The sequence below is a fragment of the Notechis scutatus genome, chromosome 6, assembly GCF_049901735.1.
Source record: "Notechis scutatus isolate UNSWTSFEM ecotype Mainland chromosome 6, rNotScu1.2, whole genome shotgun sequence".
NCBI lineage: Eukaryota > Metazoa > Chordata > Lepidosauria > Squamata > Elapidae > Notechis > Notechis scutatus.
This window is the reverse complement of record NC_142014.1, coordinates 28,043,158-28,056,021: the sequence shown is the minus strand read 5'-3', so window position 1 is coordinate 28,056,021 and position 12,864 is coordinate 28,043,158. Positions and strand designations below refer to the sequence as shown.

General features: G+C 42.7%; 1 protein-coding gene across 1 annotated transcript in view; it reads right to left on the bottom strand.

Annotated features, from left to right (window-relative positions):
* The window catches only part of PRKAR2B (protein kinase cAMP-dependent type II regulatory subunit beta), a 54,120-nt gene that overhangs the window by 20,521 nt on the left and 20,735 nt on the right, over positions 1-12,864 (bottom strand). Inside the window, 1 exon segment of the mRNA XM_026677251.2 lies at positions 10,933-10,968. Coding sequence (XP_026533036.2) covers positions 10,933-10,968 — 36 coding nt within the window.

The window sequence follows — 12,864 nt, the reverse complement described above, 5'->3', positions numbered from 1 at the left end:
TAGCCAGATGAATACCAATGGATGCTAGTAGGCAGAGGCACAATTTTTTTCTCCTTTTTTTCCTCCCCAAAAACTAAGCCCAATCACATAGTTTCGTAGCGAAGCATGGGTATCAAGCTAGTATTTGATATTGAAATAGTCCAACAGATAACAGCAACTAAGGGGATCTATTGAAGGGTGGCCAATGGTTGCCTGTTGTCAGCCACCTCGTTTCAGAAAACAAACATTTGAATACAATTTCAAGGATATAATATATCTTCAAACAAAACAGACATGGAGTATAATGGAGTCCATGTTTACAAATGGTCTCTAATCCTGAGGACCAGGATTAAGATGGAGAATGGGCCTCTTAAGGCCATTTATGCTTCTTGTATAAAGTGGAATTCAGAAACAACAATATCAGTCAAAGGTAACACAATAGGCCTATTCTGCAGGAGCAAATGGAAATCAGATTACTTCAGAGCGGAGATGGAAATAAATGGCTGGTAAGGTCAGACGGAAGGTAAATCTTATTCATACACTAAATCATCTTTCCTTTGTGGAAAGAAAAATTAAGGTAATTTCAATGGCCAATAAATAATGCATGAAATCACTTATATAAGCAGAAGAGCCATCAGGCCAGGAGTACAAAGGAAACCATTTCTACGTACTTCTAGTTCTGAGTACAACATTAAGTACAAGTGCAAGCAAATAAAGTTCAGACAGAACTAAACAGGAGAGTTTAACATAACCAATGAAATGCAGGTAATCTTTCTATTCGACTTCTGGAGGCAAGCTGATGACTGATTTAATTGTTCTCACTTTCAGGAAATTTCTCCTTAATTTTTGCTTCTGCCCTTGATTTGTTTCCATCCATGGCTTCTTGTCCTGCCCTCAGGTGCTTTGGAGAATAGCTTGACTCCCTCTTCTTTAGGGCAGCCCCTGAGATATTGGAAGACTGCTATCATGTCTCCCCTAGTCCTTCTTTTCATTAGACTAGACATACCCAGTTCCTGCAACCGTTCTTCGTATGTTTTAGCCTCCAGCCTCCTAATCTTCTTGGTTGCTCTTCTCTGCACTCTTTCTAGGATCTCAACATCTTTTTTACATCCTGCTGACCAAAACTGGATGCAGTATTCCAAGTGTGGCCTTACCAAGGCATTATAAAGTGGTATAAAAATCCTGTGATCTTGATTCTATCCCTCTGTTAATGCACTAATGCTCAAAAACAAAAGATATGCTTGAATTCCTAGTAGAGCAAAGCATTCAGCAAAGCAATTTAGTAACGTAAGCATAGCAGATATATGTAGGAATGATTCCCCCGGTTTAAAGACATAATTTGTTCAAAAGGATTAGAAGCTAAAGAATGGAGTTGCACTCAATGCTAAAAATTTCCACCCTGTCTCCGAAATCTGGGTGTATCATAAGTGTTGATAAAGACAAAATGGGAAGCCTTTATTGGAGAAACAGGGATCAAATATACAAATATAAGACAGCTAGGTATCTTACTAAACAGTATTTATAAAAAATATTGGAACTAGAATTGATTACAGACTATCATTGATTACAAATGATTGCAAATTGTAGTTGCAAATTGTAAATTAGCCTGAGCTGGCAGCGGCCAATAAAATGCAAATCAACTTCAGACTGCATGAACAGAAGTATGGTTGACCAAAATAATGGAAAAGAAATATTAATTCTGGCTACTATGCTTTAAGAATCATGCTTTAAGAACAGGTTCACAAAAGAGCAATAATCAGGATGCTAAAAATAAGACTTTTTTTTTTAAGAGAGCCAGAAAGATAGAAAAGTTGAGAGACAACCGAAAGGGAATATAATAACCCTAAAAAAAGATGTTACACAAAGAAGGTCAAAATTTGTTCTCTTTCGTTCCTGTAATGGATTAGGAAGACGGAGGCTGTCTGAACATTAGAAAAGAGTTTTTAGCAATAAAAGCTGCTTGCAATAATATTATGCAGAAATATGGTTTCCTTTCATTGGATGTGCTTGAGCAAAGATATTTCAGCCACCTTTTTGGGTGCTTTAATCTGGACTCCTTCTGATGGGAGCCAGGAGACGGGTGTCTGTTTGAGTAATGTTTTCAGTACTGTATTTTTGGGGCTGTAAGACGCACTTTTTCCCCCTCAAAAAAGTGGGTGGAAATGTCTGTGCGCCTTACAGAACAAATACACGCCTGTTTTTGCCCTCCCAGGCGTCCAAAAACCCGTTTTTGGCCTCCGGAGACCTCTGGGGTTCCCATGTTTGCCCTCCCTGGCATTGGGGAGGTTGAAAACAGGACGTGGGGTGGGCTTGGGAGGCCAAAAATAGGCCCATTTTTGGCCTGCAGAGTGCTTCTGGGGGCTGGAGAGGGCAAAAACGGGACACACGGAGGCCAAAATTTGTTGTTGTTGTTATACTTTATTCATTAAACATGAAACTCAGCCAACTGAACATTTAAAATGTATCACAAATATTATTAACTATTAATATTATTATTATTACTTTATTCATTAAACATGAAAGTCAACTGAACATTTAAAAATATATCTCAAATATTATGCGCCCATTTTTGGCCTTCCAAACCCTCCACACGTCCTGTTTTTGCCCTCTCAGGCATCCAAAAACCCATTTATTATTATTATTGTTATTATTATCATCATTATTATCATCCAAGAGCATCTCTGACTTAAATTTAGTCCAATATACAGTACCATCCATATTATTTTGGAGTGACGGGAGGAGGCAGAAAATAACCCCAAAATCACTTAACAACTGTCTTGCTTAGCAACAAACTTTTGGGGCTTGTTCATAAGTCAAGGACTACCTGTATTATGAGGTGATGAGTTGCTACAGACATGCAGGCCTTCAAATGGAATTGGGTGAAGCTGTATTTGATTAAACCTCGCATAAAAGGTAATGGTAAAGGTTCCCCTCGCACGTATGTGGTAGCTGTTTCCGGCTCTAGGGGGCGGTACTCATCTCCGTTACAAAGCCGAAGAGCCAGCGCTGTCCGAAAACGTTTCTGTGGTCACGTGGCTGGCATGACTAAACACCAAAGGCACACAAAGTGCTGTTACCTTCCCACCAAAGGGATCCCTATTTTCCTATTTGCATTATTTACATGCTTTTGAACAGCTAGGTTGACAGCAGCTGAGATAAGTAACGGGAGCTCACTCCATTATGCAGCTCTAGGGGTTCGAACTGCTGACCTGCCAACCTTTATGATCAACAACCTCAGCATCTTAGCCACTGAGCCACCGTGGCCCTTCAAACCTAGCATACCTGCTTTTATCTCATTAAAAAGACAAATGTTCTGAAACAAATGGCAGTGGGGGAAAAAACACATGGATGTCCCAGTTGTTTCTCAGGTATGTTTTACCCTTCGTTTTCTCCCTGGCAATCTATCTCTTCCAGGATGTGTCTATAAATGAAACTTTACAACTTCCAGGTGTTCCAAAACCAGAGCCAGCGTTTGAAAAATAACAGATTTCTAGTGGTTATCATGTGTCTTCTGTCTGCACATGTCAACCCTCAGGTGTCAAGAAACATCATTTTTTTCATATTAGCCTCTTTTCGGTTACGCCAATAAAGGACTGAAGCCAGAGAAAGAGACAGGAAATTGAACCGTTTACAAGGGAAACAAGACTTTTGTTTGTAATAAATCTCAAATGCACCACCAGTAGCTGGTGTCAACAGTCCAAAATATATAACAAGGCTATACCATAAAACTATTGGTACAGGCACTCCTTGATTTACAAGAGTTCATTTAATGACCATTCAAAGTTACAACAGAACTGAAAAATGTGGCCTATGACCGTTTTGCAGAGTTACAACCTTTCAAGCATCCCCATGTGAACAAAATTCAATTGTTTGGCAACTGCTTCACATTTATGACCGTCGCTGTCCCAAGATCACATAATCCCCTTTTGTGACCTTCTGGAGAGCAAAGTCAATGGGGAAGCCAGATTCAATTAACAACCAGGTTGTGATGACCCAAAGGGGTGTGGCACAAAGGCAACACAGTAATCAATAAGTTCCTTTATTATCTCCAACTTTGCTCCAACAATGTCCTGGTTACCTTCTGGGCTGGAGAAAAACTCTCCCAGGAACAGCCTTTGGCTGCAGAGAATCAATTCCAAAACATGGTCAACAAAAACTGTAACTCTAAGTCCAATCAAGCCAAACTGAAGTAATCAGTTTGGCATGGCAGGAGCAAGAATTTCAGACTTGAAGGCACGGAAAAACTCACATGGTTGGGACCACAGATAAGCAACGACAACACAAGATAAAGCCACGTTTGTTCCCAGCAGCCTGCTGCACGCAGCCTGCCTTTTTTATAAACTGTGTTCCCAGTTGTGGCAAATGAAGGGAATCGGGGCCCTTTCCTCCCCCATAAGCCACGCAACCCACATTGCACTCTTCTCCGTTCCTCCCTGCGTGCCCTAGGATGAAGAGGGGGTGGGCCTGGGTCTTCCTCTGAACTCCCTCTCTCTTGTTCTACTTCTCCCCCTGCTCTGCCCAGCCAGACTTTGCCCTTCCCCAGTTTCCTCCACAGCCAACGGAGCCACCTTCCCACTCCCTGACAGCTGTTTGTCTTCCTCCTCGGATTCAGACTCCGACAGGTGCATGACACTTGTCAATCGCAAGGATTCACTTAACAACTGTGGCAAGGAAGGTCGTAACATGGAACAAACTTCACTTAACAAATGTCTCACTTAACAACCGGCATTTTGGGCTCAATTGTAGTTGTATGTGATACGCCGTACCTTGTTTTCCCTAAAATTCCATTTTTGGGGAAGATGTCTTTTGGATAGATAAAGCAAAATTATAACAAAATTATAACTCGAAGTAATTCTAGGGTCACAAAAAAATGAACCTTTTTGGAAAAGAACTTCAACTCAACAATTAAAGATGCAAAAACCCCACAATATTATGGAGTTCTTTTGTGGCCTCTGACACCTGGTTCCTTGGATCTGTGCAAGGCACAATGAAATTAGAAGATTATCAAGGCAGCTTGTGTCCCAGACTCCTGTTGTGGCTCATCAGCCACCGGAACCTCCAGCAACCGAATCAGAGGAGGAAAAAGTGTCATGGGAGTCAAAGTCAGCATCAAGGCAACCTGAGAGCTCCGAGGGAGAAGAGGGAATGGAACTGACACACACACACAAACACACACAGAGAGAGAAAGAGAGAGAGAGAGAGAGGCGGAGCCTGGGCTGTACATCAGCCCTCAGATGGAGAGTCAATAGCCCCCAGGTCAGGAAGTGGCTGATGAGGAAGAGGAGGAACAGCTAGATCTAGTGCCTGACACATGGATGCACAAAAGGAAGAGGAGAGGAGAGCAGTGGAAATCTATGGGCTAGTCCTTGGGACAGAAGAGCCACAGCTGCTAGTGAAGCCACACCCTAGCTCTGGGAATTAAAGGCAGGGCGCTGCGATGAATAAATGTGGCAGACAACTATTCATCTCCCTGCCGGTCAGACTTGTTAGCCTGCGCGGTGAGAGAGAAACTTTTTCCCGGGGCTGTTGGCACTCCTAATAAAGGAATCTTTTGAGTTCACATCAGAGGATTGGTCGTGTTTGGGGAGCTGGGTCAGAACAGCTCTACTGATGGAGGTTTTGAAGAAGTTATTTAATCCGAAATGGTGAAGTCTCCTGCTTGAGCAGTGGGTTGGACTAGAAGACCTCCAAGGTCCCTTCCAATTCTGTTATTCTGTATTCTTGAGCCAAACATAACGCCCAGACTTAGAAACACTTTCTGAAAATCATTGAGGTTTATCTGTGCCCTCAGGGACACCTGAATCAGACTGTAAATGTCGCAGATGCAAAATATTCTCTCTTTTTTTGTATGTTGTAGAACCCTTTCTCTAGAGGTAACATTCTATTTCTGTACGGAATATATTTTACCTAATTTGAAAAAAGCCCTACTTCAAATTGATCTAATAATGTGCTCTCCCTTCTGCTGAACATTAATTGTTCTTTGTTTTACTCAGTGCATTAAACTCTTGAAGATATTAACACCGTTTCAGTTAATTCAAATAATTCCACCATTATGATCTTCTCAGATTTTTCTGCTCAGCACACAATCCACGTAATTTTATGGTACACTGGACACCTGCTAAAATGAACCTTTCCGGCCTTTTATTTAATAAGGTCACTGATGGATCATCTACACGGGACGGTCTATAGTAGAGGTGTCCAACCTTGGCAACTTTTGAGGCTGACTTCAGCTTCCGGAATTCCCCAGCCAACCAATTCATTGCTAAACAGCCTATGCCAGTGATGGCTAACCTTTTGTGATGACCCAGGGTGGGATACAAAATAAACACAGTCACAAAAAACAGGTGAAGCCCCTTTTATTCCTTTACTTTGCTTCCAAGCTCCAAATATCCTTGCCTGGAGACAAAAAACTCCCACACAAGCAGTTACAAGGAGGAGGAAAATGCCGTTTATAAAGAGTAATTATAAAGAGTAAATTAAAAGAGTAAATTATAAAGAGTAAAAAACAACACAAACCAGGCAAGATTAGGGCTGGAGGACGTCCACAGATAACAGAACACACACTGGGAAGGAAGCCAAACTCAGAGACGAACCATAGAGATATTTTCACGCTTTGTTTCCAGCACTCGCCAGTACGCATGTCCGTCCTCTTATTCAGTTGTCACAGCTGCAGCCCATGAAGAGGATCAAGGCCCTCTCCTCCCGAGTAGACCATGTCTATCCCTCATCCTCTCCTCCCTGTGTGCCCTAGGATGGATAGGGAATGGGCCTGGATCCTCCTCTGACTGGCCAACCGGCCTCTGCCCTTCCCCAGCCTCCTCCACAACCTCCAGACAAAATGTAATGTACGTGCAGCTCCTGTGCACATACTTCCTCCATGCATGCATGCGCAGCCCCCATACATACACGCCCCCACACATGTGCACACATGCCCCTGCATGCACAGCAGAGACTTGACCAGCTGGCCAGAGGGAGGTGCGCGTGCATGCACTGTGGAGCTGAACTAGGGCGACAGCTCGCATGCCCACAGAAAGGATGTGCATGCCACCTGTGACACGCATGCCATAGGTTCGCCAGCACAGGAATCTCCTTAACTAACAGTTGGCACCAGCTTGGAATTAAATAAGGGTCTATAGAATCCAAGGAAGGTTGGACTTAGTTTGCTTGTGGCTACGTAAGCATTCTAGGCTGATTCCTCTTTTGACTCCGCCTCCAGGTCCTGTCCTTCCTTTACCAACACAGATAATGTTGTTGGCCTGCCACAGGGGGTATCTGCCATCACAATGCCATGCTCTCCCATCTTGAAGATTCTGACCAATACCCTGCCAAGGCAACTGGCCAACATCATTTAAGCTTGCCTTAAACCAGGACATTTTTTTCAACCTATTTCAAAAATGGAACATTTGGAAAAACCAATTCGGCATTCCCCATAATCAGGATCCATAATTCAGACTGCAGTTGGGGGAGGGGGGAAACAAAGCACCTCCCACCTCTCTCTTTTATCCATATTCATGAAAAGGTGGCCTATTTTGTGAAGAAAGCCTGCAGCTGAAAGCCTCCGTTCAGCCTTGTTTAATCTATGTCGGTGTTTCTCAACCTTGGCCGTTTGAAGGTGGGTGAACTATAACTCCCAGCCTTCCCGAGCCAGCCGTGTAAATAATGTAAATATTCAGAAGGTCTAGATTTTAGCTTGTTGTATATTTCTAAACTAACTTTTTGGACTAAGGGAGTTATAGTTCACCCATCTTCGAGTTGTTGTGGCCTGCCAGTGGAGCTGGAGGCAGACTCAGACAGTGAGAAGGTTGGGGAGGAACATGGGCCAGTCCTGGAGTCTGGGGAAGGCTCTGACAAGGACTCTGCGTCGGACACAGAGATGGGGCCAGGGCCGTCCAACAGTTATCAGCTACCTTCAGAGTCGGAGATCAGTGGAGCAGAAGAACAGCTGGAGCCTGTTCCCAATGTGCGCATGCACAGAGCTGCCTGGAGAAGGGAACAATTAAGGAACAAGGGTCGACTCAGGAGTAAAGGCACAGGTGGATGGTGAATGGCCCCTCCCATAGGGAATAAAAGAGGAGCGAAAGGGGAGTGGGGTTTTGCAGGAGACAGTTCATTTGGGTGAAGATCTGTTCCTGCATTCTTGCTAATTATTGTCTGCTACAGTGTGGCATTTGGAAGATATCGGCCTGGCAAATCTATGCAGATGACTTGGCTATCCATTGAAAAATAAAATTCTTTGTTATAGAGGGAGGGACCCACAAGACCAAGACATGGCACAGTTTGAAACTCTTCTCTACTGACCAACTCACACTGTCCCCTTCCCCACATTAATACCACCCTGGATTTAATAAGCATGGGAGGAGGGGGAGGAGGATGGCAAAAATGACATGTACCCTGGATGAAAGATAAGGATGTGACCAGGATGGATGTGCATGGAACTGTGCCATCACAGCAGCTGTGCACAATTTTGGCTGTGTAGAATATTTTTTTTTAAAAAAAAACACCCTCTGTTAATAGTCACAGCATGTTGGCTGGATTATCTGCTAAATAATTAATGCCCCATATTATTCTCAGCAGGTGCTTCTACAATTAACCTCTGGCTATTTAATTGGTTAATTTCCGCCAAGATAAAGCACAGGCCGTCCTGAAACATGAATCCAATAGAGAAAAAGGAAGATTCTGAACCATCTAATCCACAGGTGGTCTTCAGCAGGTTCTGGCCAGTGGGGGATTTCCAGCCACAAGCCTCACAGACAATGACAAGGTGAGGTTTTTTTAGGATTTGAACACAAAACCTTTAATATTTATTGGGTGGCAAGGTTTCCTCGCTGAAGAAAAATCTGGCCTAGGGGCTCGTGCCACTAGAGCAATGTCACTCAAAGAAGGCAATTTTAAGAGACGTGGATTTCGCCACACACGCCCCAGAATTCTCCAGCCAGAGGTGTTATATGGGGAATTCTGGGAGTTGAAGTCCACACATCTTAAAAGTTGCCCAGCTGGAAAAACATTGTGCTAGTAGGGCAGGGGTGTCAAACTGGATTTCTTTGAGGGCCGTATCAGCATTGCAGTTCTCCTCTGCAGGCCGGCCGAGGCGGGGGAGAGGGATGGACACTTCCTGCAGCACTCTGCCGGTGAAAATGGGGCGAGGGGGGACCATGTGAGGCCCCCACACGCCCCGTTTTCAGCCTGGACGGCCTCCTCTGGCACTTTGCTGGCCAAAACGGGGCGTGTGGGGCTGTGCGAGGCCCCCCGTGCCCCATTTTCGGCCTGGATGGCCTCCTACATCACTCTGCCAACCAAAACAGGGCATGGGGGACCTCACACGTCCCGTCCCCCTGTCCCGTTTGGGCTGCCAGAGGCACCAAGGGCCGATCGTCTGCTATTTCCAGGCCGGCCCGTGGGCCAGATTTAACCACCCCATGGGCCAGATATGGCCCACGGGCCTTGAATTTGACAGCCCTGTTCTAGAGGTTGACCGCCAAACAACAATTGAGAGCTGGTGTAGGACGGGGTGCAGAGACATCCAAGTTCTAAATCACCTTCAACCATTCTTGAGTGTAGAGGGTAAGAAAGATGGCATTGCAAGAGATTTGAGGAGTATTTATTTATTTATTTATGTATTTATGTATTTATTTATTTATTGAATTTATATTGCTGCCTTATCGCCCATGGCGACTTGAGGCGACTTACAGAATGTAAAACCATATTTAAAATAAAAACGAATAAAAAGAATCAAATAAAAATAGAACAAAATCTGGAAAAATAAAAATTAAAAAAATCACCCCCAACTCCCACCCCCTGCCCCGATGACAGCAGATCACACGAGCCATTGGATGGGCTCCATCCCACTGTGGGTTCCTCAGGCCCGCTGGCAGAACCAGGTCTTTAGCGCCTTCCGGAAGAGTATTACAGAGATTCTACTCTCAGGAGGAATGATGTTCCAGAGGGAAGGAGCCAGCACGGAGAAGACCCTTCTTCTGGGTTGCACCAGGTATAAATCTCCCTCAGGGATGGGACCCGCAGCATTCCCTACCTCCCCGCTCCAATGGGTTGGGTAGATATGACCAGCAAGAGACTTTCCATCAGATAACCTTTAGTCTTTAACCTAAAGACTTTAGCTCGTTATCTTATGATCACATTCTTCTTTATATTCCTTTTTCTCAGACACGAGTCCACATGTGAGGATCCAATTAAACTGATTAAACTCATGCCCCAGGCACAGGAATCTTCTTAACTAACAGTCAGCACCTGCTAAGGGTTAGGTAAGTGCCAAGGCAATTCAAAGAAGGTTGGACTCAGTTCATTGGTGGCTACATAAGGATTCTAGGCTGAACTCTCTTTTAACTCCGCCTCCACTTTTTACCATTCCTTTTACTACACTTTTGAAGTAATGCCATATAATATGCTGACAGAACTCTTGGGTAAATTGTTTTTTATTTAAAGACATGTACATTCTATTAAATTATATATATGTTCTGGACAAAGATGGGTTTTTCATGCTTTTGGAACCACAAAAATACTCCAATGTATACAGAGCACACAAACATATATATGTAAGACAGAGCTGTTAAACTTGCGCCCTGCGGGCCAGATGCGCCACACGCTGGCCACGCCCACACCCGGTTTAGCAAAGGGGAAGATATGTGATATATTACGTGACGAAGCCATGACGACACGAGTTTGATGCAAGATGTTCTTCATGGAACTTATGTCCCAAGAACCCCACTGAGATGAAGGAAGTATCTTCATTATAGGCTTACCAAATGCAATTGATATTATTTCAATGTAGTTATTTTTGTATTTTTTTTCCCTTTTTTTGAAAAAGTGCAACAGATAATTACATTATAAAAACAAGGCAACATTAGGGGTTTCATATACAGTAAGAACATTACATTAAATGACAAATAACATTTCAGTAATCAACCGATGCGTGAATATTTAAATTTAGGAACTCACCTGATGCTCGTCTTGTGAACCGGTTAATCACTGGAGCTGAAAAAAACAAAAGAGATATTGTGTTAGTAAAATAAAATACACAAAAGCAGTTTTCTAAACTTATGTGAGTGCAGTTTTTAATACATTACAATTTTTAATTTAATTTTATGTGGATAAATGATCGCAATTGATCTACCTAAACGTCTGCTAAAATTTGAAGTTCTGCCTGGGATGCAATTGTTAAAACTGTTTTCAAAACAGGGGAAAAAATAACTTTATGAAATTCAAAGGGAATGAGAAACAAGTAGCAGTTGGAGGGGTTGGGCGAAAGAGAAACTCAAATGTGAAATTCCACTTTGATGTTCACTTCTCTTTTATCTCTCCAAGCAACAGTTCCTGGTTTTCGAAACTCTCTTCCTTCACCATACTTGAAAATGTCATTTCCCCTCACTTTTACCTGCATACCTTTTAATTGAAATGTATAACAATCAGCCATTTTCCCTACCCTAGTAAGTTTCCGTGCACTTACACCTGGGAGCCAAAATGGGGTGGGTGGGAATTCTTGGAAGGGGCAGGGCAGAGCCAGCCAGAGGTGGTATTTGCCGGTTCTCTGAACCAATCAAAATTTCCGTAATTGGTATGCCAGAACCGCTCTGAACCGGCTGAATATACCATCTCTGGTTTTCCCCCCAACACAAACCGACGGTCTCAAAAACCTGCCATAAGTGTATAAGATAAAAAGGTGGCACACTCAAATGGGTAATTAAGGGGGAAATTTTTGGAATTATTATCAATATTAAGATGGAATTTATTGAATGATGGAACAAGAATATGTGATGAAATGGCAAATATGACAGACAAAAACATAAGAATATACTGAATATAGAATAAGAAATAAAGAATTTAAAAATAGTATATAAAGAAGATAAGAGTATAATTAAAGAAAAATAGAATAAGTTATATGAATTAAAATTGGATAAAATAAAAGTGAAAAAATATAAGAATATTTTTGAAAATTTATAGAAAATGGAAAATGTAATGATATGATAAGAAATTGAATATGTGAGATAGATATGTAATTATGGTCATATTTGTATGGAAATGTTAAAACCTGGAAACACATTGTTCACTAAAAATGATATAAAAGATTAAAAATAAAAAAATAATTTTGGGGGAAAATGCCTGCCATAAGTTCGGAAAGCCACATAAGGTAATCCTTGACTTACGACTGCAATTCAGCCCAAAATGGATGTTGCTAAGTGAGAAACTTCTTAAGTGAGTTTTGACGCCTTTTTTGCCACAGTTGTTAAGCAGATCACTGCATTTGTGATGTTACCAACCCGGTTGTTAAGTGAACCGCATGCTACGATCGTCGTAAATATTGGTCAGTGGCCAAGTATCTGAATTTTGACCACGTGATTGTAGGGAATGCTGCAATGATTGGACGTGGGGAAAATGTTCACTGTTTTTTTTTCAGTGCCGTTGGAACTTCAGTCACTAAGCTGTTGTAAGTCAAGGACTACCTGCTCTGCGACAAAACAGCTGTCTTGCCTCTCCTCGAGGTCTGGGGTGACACAGGTAGCTGAAAAAGCCTTGCAATATTCAGTTAGGGCAAAGCAAATCTATTTTTCTGAGGAAAAATGGAAATAAACAGACAAGGGCCATTAGCAGCAATTCAACTATAAACAAACCCTGGTATTTCTTCATGTTTGCTCGTCTTGACTCAAATCAACAGTGCGTCTCTCTTCACAAATAAGGCCACTTCTAGCAGCTACATCAGCAATTCAAAATCATCAGACATACAACTATTCACTTGGAAACTGTGAATGTTGACTTCAATAGCCAGAAGCACTGTTGTCATGCCCCAGTTGGAATGGGATTCTGAGGGAGAGATGGAACAGCTGACAGGGAGTGGGAGTGTGGCTCTGGAGGAAACTGGGGAAGGGCACAGGC